The 25,182-nt window shown below is 33.4% G+C and overlaps 2 protein-coding genes across 2 annotated transcripts; both read right to left on the reverse strand.

Moving 5' to 3' along the window:
• Positions 1–7,001: 7,001 nt before the first annotated feature.
• Positions 7,002–8,116, reverse strand: LOC141668892 (DNA (cytosine-5)-methyltransferase DRM2-like). Its single transcript, XM_074475947.1, has 2 exons — positions 7,523–8,116; positions 7,002–7,433 (listed from the first exon to the last, which is right to left on the reverse strand). Exons 1-2 carry the CDS (start codon positions 8,114–8,116, stop codon positions 7,002–7,004), a joined length of 1,026 nt encoding a protein of 341 aa, XP_074332048.1.
• A 14,336-nt stretch (positions 8,117–22,452) lies between these two features.
• On the reverse strand, positions 22,453–23,030 carry LOC141668898 (DNA (cytosine-5)-methyltransferase DRM2-like). The gene is made up of 2 exons (XM_074475961.1): positions 22,956–23,030; positions 22,453–22,866 (listed from the first exon to the last, which is right to left on the reverse strand). Exons 1-2 carry the CDS (start codon positions 23,028–23,030, stop codon positions 22,453–22,455), a joined length of 489 nt encoding a protein of 162 aa, XP_074332062.1.
• Between the last annotated feature and the right edge of the window lie 2,152 nt (positions 23,031–25,182).

Raw genomic sequence — 25,182 nt, forward strand, 5'->3', positions numbered from 1 at the left:
CCCGAAGGTTGTATGGCAGAGAGTTACCTTGGAGAAGAGTCCGTAGAATTCTGCACCGAGTTTCTTAGTCAGAATTACTCCACCGCCGGTCTTCCAAAGGACCAAGATAATAAGATATCAGGTCCATTATCCGCTGTTATAATAAAATCAATGGAAGAAAAGGAGCGAGACGAAGCACATCTACATGTCCTTCTAAACAACGCTGAAGTGTTTCCATATATTCTGTGAGTTTATGTACTTTGTTGTTTTCAATTCCTCATTATCCAGTAATTAGTCTTGTAATGTGTCTTTAATATATCATTTCATATGCATTTTTCAGAATGCATAAGGAATATCTTGAAGAAATTCACCGAGGGAAAAGGAAAAGCTTACATTGGCTCATGAGCGAGCACAATCGGCTCTATGCTGATTGGTTTCAAAATAAAGTCAGTGTTGTATTAGGTTCTTTGATCTATAGTGTTATGACGACTATTAGCTATTTAGGATTTAAAATTTCTTATCATATTTGTAGGTGAATGATGAACTAAGGGAGAACAACAATGGTGTTTCTGATACGATAAGATGGCTCGCTGCCAAGCCATCATTTTCAGTACTAACTTATCAAGGTTATCTAGTGAATGTAGTGCGATATTTTACAAAGGAACGAGATGACATACGCGTTGTTCAAAACAACGGGGTGTCTCTCATTGCTAAAGCGGTCCAGGTTTCTAGTGCCAAGGACTTGAACCCCGTAGAAAGTGATTTAACATTTTACGGTATCATACAGGAGATATGGGAATTAGACTACCATGCATTCAAAGCTCCCTTATTCCTGTGTAAATGGGCAAGTAATGATAAAGGAATAAGGGTTGATGATCTTGGGTTCAGACTTGTGGATTTTAGTCGACAAGGTCACAAAAAAGATAAATATGTTTCTATTGACCAAGTCAAGCAAGTATTTTACCTTGAAGATCCCGTTGATGCTACTTGGTCTGTTGTTCTGTACTCCACAACTCGAGACTACCATGAATTGTATAATTAAGATGACTTAGAAGACACGACCATGGAACATCCCCCATTCTGCACTGAAATCCCCGCAACTGATGTCACTACTAATGATGTCGCTCATATTGCTAGACCTAATATTGAGGGAATTTGGATTTAAAATACTGCTACTAAAACCCCTGCACCTAATGTCGTTACTGACTGATGATGTAGCTTTATGTAAAAATATATATCTTAATGGGAATTTGGATGACTGAATGAACCATATATATTTGCCTTTAATTGTGTTATAATGTGTAAAATATATTGTTAAATTTTTTTTTCTTTTGTTTTGCATTGTTATAATCATATAAGTAATTCATCCATAATTACTGATTGATGGCATTATTTTTTTCTTTAATTATTTTGTATTATTTAATTATACTTCTATAAAATGCTTTAGAGTTATTTCAGATGTGATTAATTACTGATTGCAGTTTAGGTAAATTATTGCTCTTGTATAGTTGTATTCATATTTGCTGATTTTACAATTTATTATTTATGCTTGACTGTAATTAATGACAGACTAAAAATATATTGTTCAACTGATGGCTTTATTATTCAATTTAATGCAGACTAAGGGAGCAAAATGGTAAAGAAGCAAAAAGCCAAGAAAGTAATTTTCGAAGAAAATGATGAGAAGAATAACTCTGAAAAGGTTGAGGATAAGATGGTTCCTGATGTCAAAACTTCAGAGACTTGTAATGATAAGTTGGTTCAAGTTCCTCCACAATATCAAACTCAAAGTAGTGGTGAAGAAACGATGACCTCTTCTGAATCTGCAAAAAAAAGGCAAGGAGGTGCGCGTGGTGTTTAAGCTCTTCATAAAGTAGTGGTGAAGAAAGCTCGGGGAAAGAAATTTAAAGTTAGATACAATGAATTTGGAGTTCCCATCGGAAATACCAGGCCTCTACTTTACAGTCTTACATAGGAATGCTCGTAAGGACAATGATTCCAATCGACACTGAAAACTGGCCAAATGTGAATTGTGATCTAAAAGAAAAATTATGGGATGATGTCCAGGTAAATTATATCCCTTGTTGACTTCTTCATTTTATTTAAATTGTGACTGTAAATTATATGGCTAATTTATATTATGTGGCTCTTTAGGACACATTCATAATTGCCCCAGAAAGTGAGAAGCTTGTGCTACAATCGGCAGATGAAAAATGGACGCAGTTTAAAGCTGATTTAACTGCAAAATATGTGATCCCATTAATTGGAAAAAAGAAGAAATTGATGAAGCCTACGAAGAAGTATGCGTTTGTTGGTAAAGAACCTTGAAAGAAATTTGTTGTAGAGAGGACGAGCCCCAAATGGCTGATATGAATATATTCTACTAATAAAATATACAGGATTACCATTTTACTTGCTAAATGATTAAATAGATTTTGGTTAAATAATATTTATTAATTTTTACTAATTTATTTTGGTGCACGAACAACGTAAGTTACAGAGCAATATAGTGGGTAAACGGAAATATCATTACCGCTTGTCAAGGAAGGGGTATATTGGTTTGCGAGAAGAAGTAAGAACCTATATGTATTTGGCTTTGCAATTCTAAGTTTTAAGGGAGTTTAAACATTTTCTCTTTTTTAACAGATAAAGAAAAGGAACTTAAAGTGGAATGAGAAACCTGATCGTGCAATTTTTTGGTGGAAGGCGAGGATGCCAAAGAATCCTGATGAGCTTACTGAAGAGCAAGCAGAAATAAATGCGAGAATTGTAAGTGATATTTTTAATACTGCATTCCCTTCAAAGATAATTGCGTCATAAATAGTGCCAACGTAAGTTACTTGAAATGAAGGAGAAGGGTGAATTTGTTCCACATGAAACAGAAGATGTGTTGACTACGGCACTTCAGACTCCTGAGCACGTAGGAAGGGTTCGAGGGGTTGGCGGCTTTATCACTCCAACAACATTCTTCAATTTGCTGAAAACGAAAAAGACTAAAATTACCAAGGCAGAGTTGTTGGATCAGTTGGAAAGAAATCAGCGGGAGATGGCTGAACGTAAGGCCTTGGTTAATGCTTCCAATGGTAACTCTCATATGTTCTCTGACAAATCAAGTTATCAAGTACCTGTTAATAAAGAGGAGGCTGCTGATAAGCAGAATGTTGGAGTTGCTGTTAAACCGCTGAGTGCCAAACAGTTGTTGGTAAATGATGAAGACTTTCTTGGTTTTGACACCTCTCCTCCGAGCGGAAAGAAGGTAAAATATTCCTACAGACTTGGGATTTATGCAATAAAATTAAATTGATCCCTCACTATAATGTAGGGTCCACAGTCATGTGAGCTTGCACTGGATTGCATAGAGAACAAGGTTACTTTTGGAACAGTTTTTGATGATCAGGAAGAGATGAATGTTTTATTACACGGAGTGCCTTCGTGTGTCGGTTGACGGACATATCCTGCCAGAGGCGTCGGTTCCAGTGCCCATACCTAGTGAAATTGAGGTTGTACGCCAAGCAGTTGGCTCTCACGTAACATGGCCTCATGAATTGATCATCTACCCAACTGTGGTGGTATGTTATCTAAAAATTATGTCAATATACTCTGGATTGATTGTTGCATTCTATAGTAGTTATGTCAATAATAACCGATTATTCTTATTTTATTTAATTCTGTGTAGAAAAAGAAAAAGGAAGTGTTGCATGGGCAGTCTAAGCGGAAAGAAGAGTTGCAGAAACTTCAAGATGATTATAACAAAATGAAGCTAAACAAGAATGTGCCAAAGCAGTACAACGTGTTATATAAATATTTTGTAGTCTTCATGAAAGCCACTGGGAAGTCAATACCGATTCCGTGTGATTCAGACGTGTTTGGGACTGAGAAAACAATTTATATATTGCATGAAAATGTGAAAGCATTGTTGGAGTTCGATATGATTGGCCAAGCTGCAATATCTACTTATATGGCGTAAGTTAATTTTTTATCATTACATATTCAATATTCATGTTTTATACGGATATTATAAGTAATGTAATTCACTCCCTGGTAAGCTCTTGCAAAGACTGATTAAGATTGAGAGGAAGAATGATGATGTGGTCTTATATGGATTTTTCGATCCAGGAGCTACATTTACGTTGAACAAATCTTTTCATTCTTATTTTGTTAATCGGTTGAAAGAGAGTAGTCCCTATCGCATGTAATTCATGCCACATAATCATAAGTAAGTATTTTTAATTTAGACATGCTTTTACAAATAAATATATTTAGGTAGTTTTTTTAAAATTTCTGACTTGTGTTTTTCTTTTTTCTTTTTTATAAACATAGTTGCCACTGGATTCTGGTTGTAATTTGGGATGGGACATTTATATTATGAACCCTCTGCCACATCCAACACATTTTAACGAATTAGAAAAATCATTAACATAGTAATATATTTCTGTTTACTATATATAAATATATATAGTAAATATTCTTCCTTTTAAAAAATAATCATGTATATTATTGTTGTTCTGCAATGTAGAGCGATGAAATTCTACAATGCTCAAACTGGAAGGGGAAATAAAGCTCCTTAGATAAAGAATCTTCTTGTAAGTTTTTTGTATTTTTTTATCACTTTGTAATTTTAATTAATTTCTGGAGCGAATTCAGATTTTATATTGTAACAGGGATCTCCCAAACAACTAGGAGGGGTTGAATGTGGCTATATTATAATGCGATACATGAAAGATATCATTGCTGATAAGGAGCTATCTTTTACTACCATGGTATATATGCAAATCATTTCCGATAGATGGCATGTAGAATTTTTTTGTGTAGTTTTTCAGAACACATAAATATGAGTGCCATTTTTATTATCAGTTTTTATTATTAGTAATTTCCAAATGGATCTTGTTTTTATTATCGGTTCTGTAAAAAAAATCAATGTATTTTAAGCCAAATAACATCGAATTTTCAATAGCTGATCTCTTAAATTTTACAATATTAAAGATTAAACATCGGTTAGAAAAAAACACTGATGTTAAACAAAAGGATTTAACATCACCAAATGAACGAAACCGATGTCTAACCTAGTATTTTACATGGGTTGATAAAAGTACCCCATGTTTCATAGACCATTTCACATCGGTCAGACAACATAACCGATGTCTGATCTAGACTTTTACATCGGTTTGTTTGAAAGATTTTAAAAAAAATGTCTTTTAGAGCTTGTAGGTTTCATGTTTTAATGGATAATTACCCCATAATATACTCATATTCACCTAGAAATACTATAATGTAAGCTGAAATTTGTTGCAAAGACATCACAATTATTCTTAAAACCGATGTATAGCACTGTAATAGACATCGGTGACATCGGATGTGAACCGATGTCAAAGGCTGATGACACATTTAACATCACAGGCGAAGACATTCTAGTAGTGGAAAATGCTAGAGGTACAAAATGAGTTACTAAAATAGCTACAAATGCCACATGTCACATGTCACATGTTGGTTGGCTAAATATAAATGGACCTGCAGTTACATTAATATAACCAATTAAATTTTTTCATTGTGTCACATCACCCATGCCATGTCATTTTGTGACAATTTTTTGTAATTTTGTTTTGTGCCTCTAGCATTACTCTTCTTGCAATCATGACAGTCAAAATTTCTTAATCAAATTATGGGATCTTTAGAACTAAATATTAAAACCATGCATTTCCTAAGGTCATACCACAGTTCAAATCCCTCCAACAACATACATTTATACATTTATATTATTTATCTATATAATTTATCCTAACTACTGGTAATTTGGTTCAAACTCTTGGTTTTGCTATCCATTTTTTATTATCTCTATTATTCAAAACTGTTAGATCTTTTAAATGATAATATAATATTTTGATCATAGTATAGTACCAAAAACATAAATAATTAATATTTTCATGTTTGAATCACACCAACTACATCAAATTTTTACATTTATTTAAAATCGCATCAACTACTTATTATCTTAATATAAATAAAAATATAAAATATTAATGGAGCACGCAGTGTTCTAAGCTAGTTAGGTTTGAAATTAAATACATAAGTTCATATCACAATAATAATAGAAATAATAATAATAATAATAATAATAATAATAATAATAATAATAATAAGAATAATTATTATTATTATTATTATTATTATAACAATAGCAATAACAATAATAATAACAATAATAATAATAATAATAATAATAATATTAATAACAACAACAACAACATTAATAATAACAACAACAACAACAACAATAATAATAATAATAATAATAGTGGAAGTTTACTTAATTCTAAACTTTTTAGATTATAGCATTACTAGTCATTTTTCTGCTCCAAAATTAACACAATATCAGTTAGCCCAATTGGTACAAATGTTAGATAAGTTTCTCTATCCACCTTGGCTACAAATGTTATAGAAGTAAAGAGATTGATGGATGCAGCAAATTACAGTTAGTTGGAAAGAAACTAGCCTGATTCTTTGATAAACTTGCAATTGTAATTTTGTCAAATTATAAGTCTCATAAAAATTGACAAGTTTTGATTTAATAAAAATTGTTTAAATCATTAAAATGTTCAAACTAAAATTTAGCTATCAGTTATATATGTCATAATTAAACAATAAACATATCCTCCAACTTCAATTTATTTAATAATTTTGAAGCTAATAGATATCACACTCATTAGCATAAATGAGAAACAATATGCATGCTATTAAAATGGTTAGCTACTCTAACTTTTGCATAGAAAATCAAGGACACGTTAACAACTTAAAAAAATAATAAGGTCCACAAAATCAGTATTAGTTATTTAACTTTTTTCCTACATGCCTTTGTGGGTTCTATGCAAAATCAATACTGGTTAACAATATATAAACATGCAATTAAAATTGTTTATATCTACTCTAATTTTTGCAATAAAAAACAAGGAGACAATAACTCAACCCAGAAAAATAAAAAATCTGCTATATCAATATTCAATAACTAATTTTCGTCTTATATTGCATTATGGGCTATGCTGCAAAGTTCTGACTAGCCCAAGAATCCGCGTATACTCATAGAACAATGAAGACTGTTCACCAGCCAGGCCAGTTCTTGTCTTCAAATTTTTCCCAGCAAGGTTGTTGCATGGGCTTCCCCCTATAACCAGATCGAATCTACCGGCCTCGTTCATCCATTGCATCAGCTTATGACTTGTTACCTTTTTCACATCAGAAATATGAATCAGCCGGCTCTTTTGTTCACTTTGTCTCCACCAATTTTTCAGGATCCGTGTACAATCCTTGGAATTTTCGACCGAGTCAACAAAGTTCAGTGGTATTCCAAGACGGTGTAAAGCAACTTCCGCTCCACCAATGCCAGAGAACAATGAAAGGACTCTGATGCCCATGGGAAATAATTTCTTTAACACAGAAAGATGATAGGCCACTGTGTCAACCTAACATAATTTATTTGTGAATAATTATTAAGAACATATTCATCTAAGAAACAAATAAAATTGATAAGTTTTTTTTCTGCATTGCGTACCTGAAACCCATTTCCAAGGCATTTGTATTGAGTAGTTTTGCAGGCTACTCTTGTATGGCCCTCAGGGAATCCCATTATTGCCTCTATTTGGACAGGCTGAAGAAAATCAACAGTGTTCTTACCAAGCCAGACCAAGTTTCTCTTTCTGCATTCTCGGATCACATTTTCTCTGATGTTTTTGGGATGGTCTGGTCCTGAATTACGAAGCTCTTCATTTATTCTCTGTACATCTGATGCAGTTGCATGACGAGTTACAATGCAGTTTAATTTGGTTCTGTCATCCCATTGCGGCCACCATTCTTTTGTGGAAGGAAGGGCTTCTTGTATTGTGGAGGGAGGGATAGGAGGAATCTGCAACCTGTCATCCATAGGGAGGTTATGGATGTAACCTCTTTTCCTTGTTGCTGCACACATGTGAAGCGAATCCACGAATTCCGGTTCAATGTCGTCAAGTTCTTTTCTGATGGTTAGCCACACCCCATGTGGTGCATAGGCCACGTTCTCGAAGTAGAAATAAGGAGGCCCTCTCCCTTCTACTTCGATGTCTTCTTTAAATATTGAACTCGTGGCATTAGGAACTCCAAAGCCTATCATCAGCTTCTCGCGGGTTCAATAAGTAGTTGACTTTGTGTGTTCGACAACTTTTTGCTTCTTATAATTAGTGCTTGTGAACTTCAACACGTGTGGATCATCAGACATATAATTTAAACAATCGCCAAGATTGTCCAGGGCCTAAGAACAAGTAATGTATATCTATTAAATAAAGCATAATTTTTTTCTATAAATGCAATAAGCTTGAGTTCGATTTTTCTTGCCTAACAGTATACTGGTAGAGTTCAAACTCCACAGTGTATAAGTGAAACATTCTCTTTGAAGATTAATATTGATTGGTGGTGTTTCTAGATATGTACTCCTTTTGCTACACGTAGAATTGATTGTTATCAATCTTGTACGATAAAGACATTGTTATATATATATATATTGAATATATAACTACTTCACAAAAACATTGTTAATTCTTAAATCACATAAGCATATGAGAATTAACAATTAAATTAGGAGAAGGGTTTGAGAAAACAAACAGAGATTGGATTTAATCTCGAGTCCAGAAAACTGTCTCCTTAAAGCAGTTTCGCCCCGCACCATCCGTGTTTAGCGACCTGCTTCCCAGGATAAAACGAGATACTAGTATAATCGATAGATCGAATATACTCTCAGCGAACTTGAACTGAGCCCGAGAACTATCACCGGAATATTGGAAAAATTTAATACTAAAGAGACCGAGAATGAAAGAGATGACTCTTATTTCCTCGACTTAATAAAACTGGTGCCCTAAGACTCTATTTATAAAGAGAGGCTTGAAAGGACTTGTTTTTCTTTTCGATGTGGTACATGGTATTTATAAGAAAAACTAAGGAATAGGTTTGTGCTACTCTCGATGTGGTACAAAACCACTTTTCATATTAAAAGGTAAAACTTTGGAACATCAGTTCTCATTCACCTTTTACTCATTTTGAGCGTGTTAATATGCGTTGGAATCCCCTCGAAGAGAAGAATACGTTCCAATAAATACACACCACTAACACATAATGTGTCTCACTCATATAGAGTCTCAAAATGATTCACAACTTAGTCTAAAATACTAAGTTTGTCCAACAATCCCCCACAAATGAGATTGATGGTCCAGTAGCACGCACCACATAGACACCACATAGACAGACAGACGCGGAGCTTGACTTGGTGATAGTTCCGGCGGTCGGATATAGCATACGATAGGTAGAGAATGCTCCTTGAACCTTCGCTCGAATAAGTATATCGACTTTACTGGTAGACAGTATGACGCGATGTCCTTGAACTGTTCGACCGTTTGTGTAAACGATGACATACTCATCACTATATCTTTCCTGACTCATTCAGTTCTCATGATTATGTCCATTTTGGCCCTGGAACATCGTCCTGGTTCTGCAAGAGTTTCTAAAGAATTGTGCCTCGCAATTCTCCTTTGAAGCGGCCATACTTCTCTCTTACATAGGTGATCTTTATCTTATAGAGTAACCCGCGTTTACTTAACCGAATATTATGTATTCAAACTTGAAATCCCTGTATTCGTCAAAGATCATTAAAAGCATAAAGCTTAGCCTCGTACCTTACGGGTCTCACTGTTTAATCATCATAGAAATAGGCCAGGGGTTACCCCCACAGTGATTTGGTCATCATGATTTAGTTGTCCCATTGAACCAAGTTCTTGGGATCTCCAGTCAGCAAGGTTGGGTGTCCACCATGACGCCGTTAAGCAATAGGCAAGGCCCATTCCTCTCAATGATTTGACAACTATCTCTCGGTCTAACTAGATTCCCTTGACTTAAACAGATTCGCTCAGTTTAACCATCTGGTTAGTGGATCCAAACATTATCATTTAACTTTACATAGTCAATCATGATAATTCTCGTTGAGAATAGTTGTTTAATGGTATTATGTCCTCATCATAGATGTGAGACATACCATTTCATACACAATAACGTGATCTCCCAATTTGCATATTGATTACACGATATATGCATATTGAAGACACATTTTCCTTGTCATTTAGGAATATCCTTACAAAGTGGCTACTCGGCCTTTTAACTGCATTTATTTTATGCACCAGACTCGTATTCCATCATGAATCGAGCTAAGTTTAGGATTTCCATGACATGACTGCTAAGTGTGAAATGTATTCTCGAATGACTTTTAAGTTCTTAAAGTCAAATATCTAATTTACATACTATATTCACATAGTACAATTAGATATCTTTCGTATTGAAGTCCAAGCTCACGAGCACATATCATACACCTTAAATCTCATTGCAATCACTTCCAAGTGACCAATTTCCATTGTACTCGTGCATCTACCCAGTTTACCAACTGTGTAGCCTATGTCTAATTTTGTACAATTTTAAAAAGTACAACAGACTTGCAATCCTTCTTGAGAGATCCTTGTTCATCTACGCTTGGATATATATAAATCCATTCCAGCTATGACAACTTTAGCTTCGTTGACCTCTTCAAAATTCACATCACCAACATGTGACATGTATCATCTAAAACTTTTAAAGTCACGAAGATTGTAATCTTCAAATCAAAACTTTTCAATCTCATCAAGATTTTCAGAGATGATCCTCTTGTCATTACTTCTCGTAATGATCAGATCACTCACATGCAATCAATTATGACTTGCATATCATGTGTAAATAACACATGCACACTTGTCAATTCTCTGATTTTGAATCAGTTTGACATCTCATATTGACATATTTCATATTTATGAAATAACTTTACTAGTTATTACTTAAGGCTTCACTTGTTATTGATATTACCAGCTTTTAGCGTCCCAAAAAACCAGCAATTTCAGTTTGCATCATTACCGAGTTTAAGCGTCCTTAAACTGGCAATCCTTATTCACATAGCAACCAATATTGAGCGTCCTCAAAATGGCAACCATGTCATTTATTTGAAGCCATTGCTTATCATAGCAATATCAAATTTAATATGCCATTATTTCGTGTCAATGTTGTTTCACTCAACATGATCACCGAAAATACAGATTTTCTACTCTTGCTTTATCTAGAGCAACCCTCGGGTTCATGTAAATAGATATTTCTCCAAATATCTATTTAGAAAGACCATCTCAATGTTCATTGATGCACTTTTAAATTTCACTATACGATAATTTTAGTATCATCTTAATGAACCTTATTCTCAAAACTCGAGAATATTTCATAAATTATATAAGGTCATCACTTTCGACTGTAATATTTTTTTGTATCAGTCTGACCTTATACTTCCTTCAGACCCAGATATATTTTCCCAATTTAAAAATTCATCTGGGTCCTAATGCTTCTATCTCGTAAGAAGATCTATATATATTTTTTTTTAAACAAGATTCTGTCAAACAGAACCACTCTCTCTATTTCTTAACATCCTTTCCCCCACAAAGGACATAGAGAGAACATGCACAATCCATTTTCTAGTACACGTGCTAGAAAATCTTGATTTATTGACTCTCAGTAATAGTCAAATTTTCTCTTGATATATTCACTTATCAAGAAATTATACGTGAAGCGCATTGCTTCTATTAAATTTACGAGTTCACCTTCAAGCAAATTATCAAGACATTCGGGACTAGCAATTATCCAAGTCTTTTGCTCTCTGCAGGTTCATCCTCACATTCATCCAATAACTCGTAAGTTCATTTAGATGACTTTTAATTACAGATCTACTAGGATCTACTAGCTTATCGCATAAGCATTCCTAAACTCTGTAATAGTATTCTTACGAATCTCAAAAATTAGATTCATATATCGGATATTATTAGACTCAACCATTGTCTATGTATCCATCCAAAATATCTCAATTGATTTTGGATCTCATGCTACCAACAGAGGTATTGGTATCAAGTTTCGAGATACCCCCACATTTCAATTATTTTCAAGAATGTTTCATTACATTCCACTATTCATAGAAAATTCAATAATTTTCTATTTTAGATACCCCCACAATTTTAATATTTTACAGAATGTCAGAAAATATTCCAAAACTAATAGGAAATTTAATTATTTCCTTCTGTGGTATCATGTTTAAGGAACGATTAGCCCTTCGTAACTAATATCCTCAAATTCAGTGATAGTCTGAGCTGATCACAATCGTTTTGCATCTCTCTCAAAGCGCAACTCAAGCCTGCATCTACTCCATTTATATAATGCGAGTAAGGTGCAACGACCTCATGAATATTCACGTTGCAAACAGAATTTGCCCGGTGATTATTCATCATCAAATTTATTCACAACCATCTTAATTATCTGTATTAAGTTGGATTTACCCTTGAGTTTATAGAGCACACATCTCTCTATTTAGCTTCAATATTGACTCGACTACGAGTACGAGTGACAAATGTTTTACTATCAAACTAGACAGTAAACACGTATCGTGTCACTACCTCTCATCTGAGCAGGTTTTACGTTATTCATTAAAACCTATAAGATTTTAATATCATGTTAAAAGAACTTCCCGTAGTTCTTATCATTAAAAATTCAATTACCGAATTTCTCGAAAATATTTACATGGTTCACACGAACCTACATTTATGGCTCACCTACTGGTACAACCAGAAAAGGCCCAAGGAAGAACATAAATCTTCAATAAACCCACATTCAGTGATCCTTGATCAACTGATGCGTTAGGGTTAACAACTTTTCGGATTCTCTCCGAAGTTCAGCATAAATACTGATATCAATATTCGCCGTATTAAGTATCACATGGATCACTATAATAGGCTCGTGTGTCACTGCCGCAGCAGACCGACACCAACACGTGAAATTACTATTTAACTAGAGGAAAAATCCAACCAGAAAAATATAATTTATGTGCCGACCCATAACCTGTACTCCAGGCCCATTAGGTTTTTTAATGTGGAGAATCCTGAGCAATTGTAAATCTGGTTCACTTCAGCTGCCCACCTCGTCACATTATTTAACAACAAACATGTTACTGCATTCTATCCAGTATTACAAGTTTGTGATATAACTCCATTATTAAAGATTAAACAATAATAATTGATGCCTTATCATCACTCAACAATGATTAAAAAATTAATCACCAAATAATCAAGTTCCATCATGAAGGGTCACATTTATGTAGCCATATCATTTAATTGCATAGCAATATCATGTTATGAACTTGCAAACATGCATGTAAACTATAGCATATATGATTCTTGTATCAGTGTACTAATAATTCCAAAATCAATTCAGAATTAAGAAATCAATCACCATGTTAACAAAACATAATAAGCTATCCATTAATAGCAAAAACATGGACGAATTATAAATTTGGATTTAATCTACCAATTTATAATGATCAACCCGAAAGAGATGTCACCAAATATGTCCACTTGAATATAAGTTGATCATAAATCAATAACCATTAAAGCATCAATAGCCTTATAAGAAACCAATTATCCAACAACTTTGTGCTTACTTTTGCCTCGTACCTGTTATGCTTAAACAAAGCACCACTTAAAATCAAATTTATATTAATTTCAAGCACATGGCAACAAGTGATCAAAGAAATTAACGCACTAAATTTAATTTAATTAATGAGGCAAATAATGGCCACTCATATACCCATAAATAAATCCAATTTAAACAATCAAATTGACTTTTGCGTCTACTCACAAGAAAGTATGAAAATTGAAGATAACTGCTTTAAGATTGTTATCAATCTTGTACGATAAAGACATTGTTATATATATATATATATATTGAATATATAACTACTTCACAAAAACATTGTTAATTCTTAAATCACATAAGCATATGAGAATTAACAATTAAATTAGGAGAAGGGTTTGAGAAAACAAACAGAGATTGGATTTAATCTCGAGTCCAGAAAACTGTCTCCTTAAAGCAGTTTCGCCCCGCACCATCCGTGTTTAGCGACCTGCTTCCCAGGATAAAACGAGATACTAGTATAATCGATAGATCGAATATACTCTCAGCGAACTTGAACTGAGCCCGAGAACTATCACCGGAATATTGGAAAAATTTAATACTAAAGAGACCGAGAATGAAAGAGATGACTCTTATTTCCTCGACTTAATAAAACTGGTGCCCTAAGACTCTATTTATAAAGAGAGGCTTGAAAGGACTTGTTTTTCTTTTCGATGTGGTACATGGTATTTATAAGAAAAACTAAGGAATAGGTTTGTGCTACTCTCGATGTGGTACAAAACCACTTTTCATATTAAAAGGTAAAACTTTGGAACATCAGTTCTCATTCACCTTTTACTCATTTTGAGCGTGTTAATATGCGTTGGAATCCCCTCGAAGAGAAGAATACGTTCCAATAAATACACACCACTAACACATAATGTGTCTCACTCATATAGAGTCTCAAAATGATTCACAACTTAGTCTAAAATACTAAGTTTGTCCAACATTGATATTCTATAAGATGCATATCAATGGAGTTTTTAGATATGTACTCCTTTTGCTGCAAGCTCTAAAGACTATTCATACTGGTATTTATTTTCTTAATTAGGATTTAGGAGACCATTAATAAGTCTCCACCAACAGCTAATGTATTTTCTTAAGTCTACTGCAAATTATATGATTCTAGAGATGTGCTAGACCCGAAAGACTACTCTTATATACAGGTATTAATTTTCTTAGGACACTGTTGATCAGTCTCCACACAAACAGCTAATGTTTGTTTTCTAACCTCTGTAATTTACTGCAGATCATATCATTTTAGAGATGCTATAAACAGACCATGTACAAGTTAAACAACTGATGACCGTCGGTATATCTCATTGCATTTCAGATGTGCAAATAAGTACTGTCCACTAATTATACAATGTAACTGTGTTTCTCCTAAAGCATATACTTAATCTTTACGATAAATTTTCACATAATAGAAAACGTTAAATATAGGATAAATTCTGCTAAAACTGAAGCAGTAGATGATACATGTGAGAAGAGAATAAATCTACGGTGTTCCTCCATTGCTTTGAACACAACTTTCCTGGGGTATCGCTTCTTCGAAAATCGGCCACTCATCTTGTATCCAGAACTACTTACCTGAGAAAAAAGAAACAATTTAATCACTTCCCTTCTTGATATCTCTTTAATCATCAAAATCAAAAACAAAAAAAATGATCCATATGATAGATATATCGATAGACTAACAGATCACCGATGCACCTCAACATAGAATAAAAATTGAATTATCTAAAGTTGAGAATAAATACATATACATATAAGATCGATAGATTGATAAATCCATAGACAAAGTACAGATTGCTGATACAAATCTGCTTGAAATAAATTAATATCTAAATTCCTTTAAAATAAAAAAACAAAAGCATATACAGACATATGTAAATCTGAATGAAAATTGAAATGCACCCTTTTTGGGGTAGAGAATTGTTGTTCAGGTTCACCTTTGGTAGTGGATGAAGTTGGATGTTGGCGGATTTCTCAACCCCCTTATCGCTTTCATCGCTTGATATCTCGATAATCTTTGAAGTTAAAAACAAAATAATAATTAGTAATTCTAGAATTCAATAAATTCACCAGACATATAAATGATGGATAGATGGACAAAGAAGGAATTACTGATACAAATCAACCTAAAATAATTCCAAAATCCTATAAAATCGAAAAAACTCAAACATAAACATATAATGTATATCGAAAAGGAAATTGAAATGCACATTTTCTTGAGGTAGCCAATTGTTGTTCAGGTTTGCCATTAGCGAATTATAGAGGCTCATAATTAGGCTGCTGGTTGGAGCTGGGGGCTTGGGGATGTAGAAAGAAATGAAAGCTGTTGTTTGCATTTATAGTGGCTTGTCTCTAATAGAAACAACAAGCGCAATGCGCCGTGTTTTTGCCCAGTTTCACATTTTGCCAGGTGGATCCACTTATACTCCCACTCTGTAAGCCGCATAAAAAACAGGTTTATGTAATTATTTTTATAACATCTTTTAAAGAAAATAACTTTTGAGTATAAAAGATTATTTGAGCACATTTTTAATCCTCATATATTTTTTAAAAATTCTGGATACAATCTTTCCAAATATTATTAAAAATCTTAATGAATGTTCTCACATTTTGGAGAGTATTTTCCGAAATTGTGTGTTTAATGTACTATGATCAAATTTATAAAATTGTTTTAAGTGTTAATGAAAATCCTCAATGAATGTCATCACATGTTTAATTCTTCTAGATTTAGTTAGAGAGATATACATGAAAATAATCTTTTCAAAAAGATCTCAAATCTTGAATGAGTGTTATCACATTTTAAAATATGGTTCACATTGGGTGTTGAATATTTAAATTTAACTAATTGGATATTCTAATATTTTGAATTAGAGTTTGATAAATTATTTTTGAAATATTATAAAATTATCCAATATATCATCCCAGAATTCAAAATGAAAAATCTTATCGGTTTTGATTCTCACCCCAATTACACATGAAATAATTTCTCATACACGACATGAAATTATGCAATTTTTAAAAAATTATTTTAAAAAGTTTCATTAATAGTTAAGTGGTCAAATAAGACCCTATGTTAAAATTACATAACACTTTTGTGATGTGCTATGCAACTGACATGGTTACACATCATTTATGTTGAACAAGTTCGACAAAATATTCTAAAAAACCTATAAATAAAATTAAAAATAAATAATTAAAGTAGCATAGCATTTTTTAATGAAGCGCTATATAGGAAATAAGTAAGATAGCGTTTTTAGGAAAGGCTATGCAAGTCACCATATTTTAAGTAATTTTGATTTTTTTAAGAAAATCTTTAAATATTTATATAACACTTTTCTAAACGTCGTGTAAATTAATGTATTCAAAGTATCTTTTTATTTTCTTAATTTAACTCTTTTTCCAACTTAATCATATGTTCTCTCAATACCTCAGACATCTGAATTAGGATAGTTTAATCTTCTAGCAAACCATATCGAGCCATTAGGGCACTTTATTTTCATGGGCCTCCACTCGTCCTTCGTTGAATCGGATATAATCAATTAATTACAAGTTCGGTTTCGAAGACTACAAATCATGTATTGTGTTGTCGTTAATTTCAATTATCTAAAACTATGAATTGGGTATCGGTTGTGCTTGGGCAAGTCAGTATGTTGGAATTTCTACTGACAACCCTAAAAATAAGTAGTATGATAATTTAATTTTATATTATGTAATTATTTTTTTTGAGTCTGTAAAAATGTTAAGTATATTAGACTTGATGATTTTTCTTTGAACAGTCATTAAGCTAAGGAATAAACTCCAGAGAAAGATCAAGTACTGACTATGCCTCGGAGAAAAGTATAGCAGCTTGGATTTGAATAATGTTGTTTTAAGAAAAATATCTAAAGTCAGATATCAACAAGTCGCATATCAAGGAATATCAAGAAGTATGTCGAGAAGTATAAAATAACTTGTAGGGAAGTCCCAAAAGATATTGATAAGTCAATATGCATGTAGAGATCTCAAATAACGACAAGTCAAAAGGTCCATGTAGCGAACTTAAGATATCACCAAGTCATTTTTTAAGTAGAGATGATGTCGATAAGACAAATCTTCATGTAGAGAAGTAGAGATATTGACAAGTCTAAAGTCTATATAGAGAACTGGAGATCTCGACAAGTCATTCTGCTTGTAGAGATCTGGAGATCTCGACAAATCAAAGACACATGTAGAGAACTCAAATATCGACAAGTCATTTTACTTATCGATATGTGACATCTCTATAGAACAAAAAAAGATCTCGATAAAGGATTTCATAATTCAGAATGCAGACAAGTTAAAGATTCAAGATTATCAGTCAACAAACAATTCTATCGGTGAATGGGAAAGACTATAAAAGCAGCTTGAAGAATTCAAGATCAAGAGCGAAGATTCACTGGAGAAAGGACGGTCAGAGACGTATTAGATTTCGCACAGATTTGCTAACACTAGAAATGGAAAATATACAAAGTAGCCTTGGAAACTGTGTTAGTCCATTTTAGTTCAAGTTTTGTAATCATGTGCATATTCACCTATAAAGCATGTCACGCTCCTCTATATAGAGGAAACAAACAGATCTAGAAAAAATCTTGAATTCTCTCTCAAGAATTATAGATGGGTACTTAATTTTTAAGAACACATATTTGTAGTAAAACAAATTTGATTTTACTAAATCAAGTGAGTTTTTGATATTTTCTTGTGTGTTTTGCATTAGCATTTTATCTCTACATATTCATACAAACTGTTTTGTTCCATAAGCCATTAAGATTATCCAAATCCAAGAAAACACATATACTTCCCCCTGTTGTATTTCATACCTAACATTAGGTGTTACGAACAATCATATATTTTTAAATAATAGCTTAATTTATGTATATCACATGTATGTAAATATATGTCTGAATTAGTAGCTTAATTTTTGGTGGGTTTGCTGATACATGGTTCCTATAAATTTGTAAAATCTTGAGTAAATACGCTATAAATGATTTAAAAAACTAGCTTTGTACTACATTTTGGATAAGTTTTTTTGTTATATTAATTAAGTAGTGCAAATACATTTTTTAAAAAATATTCTTAAATTAGAGATACGGTATTTGTTTCTATATTTACATATACAAAAAAGAACCTTTAAATTAATTGCTAGAACAAGAACTTTAAATTATATATAAAAAATATAATATGTAGCTATTTAAATGTATTTTATTGAACTTACAAAATAATTTGACTAATTATTAAATATTATTGTATTTGAAGACGATTGCTAATCCATTATGTATTGATGGTCTTTTGAGACATCATCAAACATTAATATCTGAATTAGAAAATTTGATTTTTTGAGGAATAATATTTTAAATTTATTCTTTGTACTTAAATTATCTGACTTGGTACTTATCCTGATTAACTATGTTAAAATTGTTCAGTTCAAGTGCCTTTTTTCTTGCATGTTTTATTAATGACGGTAGGAATTATGTATGTTGTAGATAAAAGACTTACTTACATAACATGACATTCTAACTCATAAATATAGGTTGCAGGGAATTTTTAGAATATATATAATATTAAAATATTTTTTAATATCGAGATTTGTGAAGATAACTTGTAGGATGGGTTACGATATTCTTTAAATTTACATAAAAGCTTTAAACTTTAGTTAACAAATTATAACCTGAAAAACACATTGATTTGCAGTAAGTTTTGATGTATCGTAAATGGGTAAATGTAGATCGGTTATCAGAAGAATATAAAAATGGTGTGAAAGAATTTTGTAAATATGTAGTTAAACATGTTAACTAATGGATGGTCGGGACAAGTTGCAGGAACACTTAGTGTATGAAGGAAACGATAAACCTTATACATGTTGGACCTATCATGGTGCAAAAAAATGAGAACGTAGATCAAGTAATTTGAATTCAAACTATCACTTTACAGATAGAGTGGATACAAGGTTTTTGGAGACACTAAGGGCAGTAATGTTTGTGATAAAAATGAAATCGCCAATGATTTTAATGAGGAAGAGCTACATGATCATCCTGATATACATGAAAACTTAAAGGATAATGTCACTTTACCATTGTGGCCGGGTTGCACCAAGTTTTCCAATTTATCGGTTGTATTGACTTTGCATAATTTAAAAGTTGGACATCAAGTTTTTGGCGTGTTCTTCACACAAATGCTTATAGCTGTTAGTGAACTTTTATCCCATGGTAATATCCTCCCTCGTAGAACGTACGAGGCTAAACAAATGCTCATATCCATTGGATTAGTACATGAAAGGAATCATGCATGCCCTGATGATTTTATTCTATATAGAAGGAGTATGCAGAGTTTGACCAATGTCCCAATTGCTCATTAAAACGTTACAAAATTGGAAATTCTCCAGCCAAGGTTGTTGAGAAACCCTACCGATTTACCTCAGTGGAAGATAGTTGATGATACACATAAGGATTTCGGGAAAGAACCAATAAAATCTTTTCCTAGCACTTTCAATAGATGTAATGAACCCGCACCATCTTCAAAACAGTTCTTATAGTACATGGCATGTATTTTTCATGATATATAATTTGGCACCATGGCCTTGTATGAAGCGCATGATAATGTCTACTTTGATATTTGGTCTAATACAACCTGGGAATGACATTGATGTCTATTTGGCACATTTAATCGAGTACTTAAACTACTATTTGAAGGGGGAATTGAAGTATATGATGGACGTAGAAAAAATCAATTTCAATTAAAGGCCATATTTATTCGGAACAATAAGTGATTTTCCTGCTTATGCAAATCTTTCCGGGTATAGTGTAAAAAGGTTATTATGCATGTCCTATATGCTGTGACGAGACTGATCATATTAGACTGAAAAATTACGTGAGATATATTTATATGGGGCATAGGCGGTGGTTGGCACCAAACCATCGGTACATAAATATGCCTTTAATATTCAACGGGGAAGTTGAAGAACAACGTGCTCCTCCTATACCATCAGGATATGACGAGTTCAAAAAGGTGGAAAATTTAAACATACAGTTTGGTAAGGAGTTTGCAAAGGATGTTCCCACTCGGGGTTGGAAGAAGCATTCGATCTTCTTTAAATTGAGTTATTGGAAGGACCTTTAAGTTGGACATTTCATCGACCTCATGCATGTGCAGAAAAATGTTTTTGACAGTCTAGTTGGTACTTTGTTAGGTGTCAAGGGTAAAACTAAAGATGGTCTAAATGAAAGGATGGATATGATGGAGATGGGGATAAAAAATGGACTAGGCCATGTGGAGAAGCCAGGAAAAAACCCTATTTACCTCCTGCCCCTCATACTCTATCTAGAGATGAGAAGAGAGTGTTACTGCAAATACTTTATTCTATCAAGGTGCCAGAAGGATACTCATCAAACATCAAGAGTCTTATTTTTTCGATTGACTTCAATTAAAGGGTTTGAAATCATATAATTTTCATGTCATAATGGAGAATTTTTTTCCAATTTCTCTACGTTCTCTCTTACCTGAAAAGGTATGAATAACTATCACAAAATTGTGTTGGTAATTTAAATCTATGAGTAACAAAGTTATTGATCCAAGAAGGTTATTGTATCTATAACGACAAATTATTGAGACACTTTGTGAGGTTGAGATGTATTTTCCAACATCCTTCTTTGACATCATGGTTCATCTGGCCTATGAGACTAGGATGTATGTTCCTCCTCGTATGAGATGGATGTATGTTCCTGCTCGTATGAGATGGATGTATCCGGTCGAACGATATTTAAAATTTTGAAAGAATATGTGATAAATAGGTCTGGTGCAGAGGGTTGCATAGCAGAATGCTATTTATTAAAAGAAGCAAGAGAGTTTTGGCATCGTCACAGTGGTGGATTCACAGTGAAGTTGTAACTGGTGGTCAACAACTTGAGATCGATCTAACACAATTGCATTGTGCGCGCCTTTATGTTTAACACAACACCATTGATGTTGTTCCTTGTGTAGACTTGCATAAGCAAACCATGAGGGAAGAACATCCAAGAAGAGGTGCTAACCGGATATAAGTGGAACACAATCGCACATATCAAATAAGTTAATTGAAACATGATAATAATAATAATAATAATAATAATAATAATAATAATAATAATAATAATAATAATAATAGTGGAAGTTTAATTAATTGTAAACTTTTTACATTATAGCATTACTAGTCATTTTTCTGCTCCAAAATTAACATAATATCAGTTAGCCCAATCGCTACAAATGTTAGAGAAGTTTCTCTCTCCACCTTGGCTACAAATGTTATAGAAGTAAAGAGATTGATGGATGCACCAAATTACAGTTAGTTGGAAAGAAACTAGCCCGATTCTTTGATAAACTTGCAATTGTAATTTTGTCAAATTATAAGTCTCATAAAAGTTGACAAGTTTTCATTTAATAAAAATTGTTTAAATCTTTAAAATGTTCAAACTAAAATTTAGCTATCAGTTATATATGTCATAATTAAACAATTAACATATCCTCCAACTTCAATTTATTTAATAATTTTAAAGCTAATAGATATCACACTCATTAGCACAAATGAGAAACAATATACATGCTATTAAAATGGTTAGCTACTCTAACTTTTGCATAGAAAATAAAGGACAGGTTAACAACTTAAAAAAATAGTAACGTACATAAAATCAGTATTAGTTATTTAACTTTTTTCCTATATGCCTTTGTGGGTTCTATGCAAAATCAGTACTAAAATGGTTAACAATATATAAACATGCAATTAAAATTGTTTATATCTACTCTAATTTTTGCAATCAAAAACAAGGAGACAATAACTCAACCCAGAAAAATAGAAAATCTGCTATATCAATATTCAATAACTAATTTTCTTCTTATATTGTATTACGGGCTATGCTGCAAAGTTCTGACTAGCCCAAGAATCCGCGTATACTCATAGAACAATGAAGACTGTTCACCAGCCAGGCCAGTTCTTGTCTTCAAATTTTTCCCAGCAAGGTTGTTGCATGGGCTTCCCGCTATAACCAGATCGAATCTACCGGCCTCTTTCATCCATTGCATCAGCTTATGACTTGTTACCTTTTTCACATCAGAAATGTGAATCAGCCGGCCCTTTTGTTCACTTTGTCTCCACCAATTTTTCAGGATCCGTGTACAATCCTTGGAATTTTTCAGTGGTATTCCAAGACGGTGTAAAGCAACTTCGGCTCCACCAATGCCAGAGAACAATGAAAGGACTCTGATGCCCTTGGGAAATAATTTGTTTAACACAGAAAGATGATAGGCCACTGTGTCAACCTAACATAATTTATTTGTGAATAATTATTAAGAACATATTCATCTAAGAAATAAATGAAATTCATAAGTTTTTTTTCTGCATTGCGTACCTGAAACGCATTTCCAAGGCATTTGTATTGAGTAGTTTTGCAGGCTACTCTCGTATGGCCCTCGGGGAATCCCATTATTGCCTCTATTTGGACAGGCTGAAGAAAATCAACAGTGTTCTTACCAAGCCCGACCAAGTTTCTCCTTCTGCATTCTCGGATCACATTTTCTCTGATGTTTTTGGGAGGGTCTGGTCCTGAATTACGAAGCTCTTCATTTATTCTCTGTACATCTGATGCACTTGCATGACGAGTTACAATGCAGTTTAATTTGGTTCTGTCATCCCATTGCGGCCACCATTCTTTTGTGGAAGGAAGGGCTTCTTATATTGTGGACGGACGGATAGGAGGAATCTGCAACCTGTCATCCATCGGGAGGTTATGGATGTAACCTCTTTTCCTTGTTGCTGCACACATGTGAAGCGAGTCCACGAATTCCGGTTCAATGTCGTAAAGTTCTTTTCTGATGGTTAGCCATGTTGAACAAGTAAACTAACTCCTGGAATTCAGGAATATTCATGCATATTGTTGGTTCAGAGAATGTAGAAGAATATAAGAGGTTGCATTAAGTATGGTTCAAAGAACTCAGTAGATGTATCTATTTTATTTCATGTATGATGTTTTATATTCTCCTATTATATAAAGGAGAAGATTATATTGTTTTTAATAAGATTGAAAAGATTGAAATATACAGTATATATTAGAAGCCCAGAATACATAGTTCTTCTCTTGATTCTATATTCCATTTTGCACCTTATACACAGAAATATACCTAAACCCTAGACACATACACAACAGATTGGTATCAGAGCTATCCAAGGATGAATAATTTTCTATCTGTTCCAAAGCTTACCAAAGATAATTATGCACACTGGTGTATACGCATGAAGGCTCTACTTGGCTCACAGGAGGCATGGGAAGTTGTAGAGAAAGGCTACGATGAACCAGAGAATGAAGGTGCGTTGAATCAGGCGCAGAAAAATACTCTAGCAAAGTCACGGAAGCAAGATCAACAAGCTTTGTCAATATTACACATGGGCTTAGATGAAGCCATGTTTGAAAAAGTTGCATCTGCAACAAAAGCAAAGGAGGCCTGGGAGATTCTGCAGAATAATTTCAAAGGAGTCGACAAAGTAAAAAAGGTACGATTACAAACTCTACGTGGAGAATTTGAATCATTGCAAATGAAAGAGACAGAATCTGTTCCAGATTATTTTACAAGGGTTTCCTCTGTGGTAAACCAAATGAAGAATTATGGAGAAAAAATTGAGGATTCTCGTGTCAATGAGAAGATTCTGAGATCTTTGAATACAAAGTTGCAACTTGTTGGCATCTCTATTGAGGAATCAAATGATACGGAGACCATGACCGTGGATCAACTTATGGGATCCTTGCAAGCATATTCAGAAAGGCTGGTAAAGAAGGAGTAGACGGAATCTCAAGTACTGAAAAGTAATGTTTTTGTGGAAGACAAAGATAAGGCGTTGTACTCACAATATTCCAGAGGAAGAGGACGTGGCCGTGCAAATCAGAATTTTAATCAAGGTAGAGGACGTGGACACATAAGCAACAATTATGAAAAAAAGGTGCAAGCAAATCAACAATATTGGCGCGGACAAGGACGTAGTCGCGGCAGAGGTGGAAGAACAGCCCCTGGCAGAGGTAGCAGAACAAATGAATGCTATAATTGTGGCAAATTTGGACACTTTGCCAAAGATTGCTGGTTTAAAAAGGTCGAGGAAAATGCAAATTTGGCCAAAACGGAGGAGCAACAGAAAGATGATATTCTACTAATGGCCTACAAAGATATGATTCCAGAAGATGATGTTCTTTGGTATCTTGACAGCGGCGCCAGCAACCATATGTCTGGTCTCAAGCATCTTTTCACTAATTTAAAGGAGGTAGATTTTGGACATGTATCTTTTGGAGATGCATCAAAAATTGAAGTTAAAGGAAAGGGTGATGTGTGTTTCCCTGGAAAGGATGGCAGGAGAGGAAAAATAGAAGATGTTTTTTATGTTCCAAACATGAAAAACAATATTCTTAGCCTTGGACAATTGGTTGAAAAAGGATATTCTATTTTCATGGGAGAAAAAACAATGTTCATGAAGGACAAAAGTGGCAGGATGATAGCACGTGTACAAATGTCTCAAAATCGGATGTTCAAATTAAATTTGAGAAATATACAACAGACATGTATGCAAATGAAGATGGAGGACAAAGCATCCTT

The sequence above is a fragment of the Apium graveolens genome, chromosome 6 (genome assembly GCF_009905375.1).
Source record: "Apium graveolens cultivar Ventura chromosome 6, ASM990537v1, whole genome shotgun sequence".
NCBI classification, from domain to species: domain Eukaryota; kingdom Viridiplantae; phylum Streptophyta; class Magnoliopsida; order Apiales; family Apiaceae; genus Apium; species Apium graveolens.

What these genes read in the sequence shown, in the direction of transcription:
- LOC141668898 (XM_074475961.1), bottom strand. Translation starts at nt 23,030, where the DNA reads ATGGGATTCCCCGAGGGCCATACGAGAGTAGCCTGCAAAACTACTCAA. An exon ending in GCCTTGGAAATGCGTTTCAG is followed by an intron (nt 22,867 to 22,955) that starts GTACGCAATGCA and finishes AAATTATGTTAG; the next exon opens with GTTGACACAGTGGCCTATCA.
- LOC141668892 (XM_074475947.1), bottom strand. Translation starts at nt 8,116, where the DNA reads ATGATAGGCTTTGGAGTTCCTAATGCCACGAGTTCAATATTTAAAGAA. An exon ending in GCCTTGGAAATGGGTTTCAG is followed by an intron (nt 7,434 to 7,522) that starts GTACGCAATGCA and finishes AAATTATGTTAG; the next exon opens with GTTGACACAGTGGCCTATCA.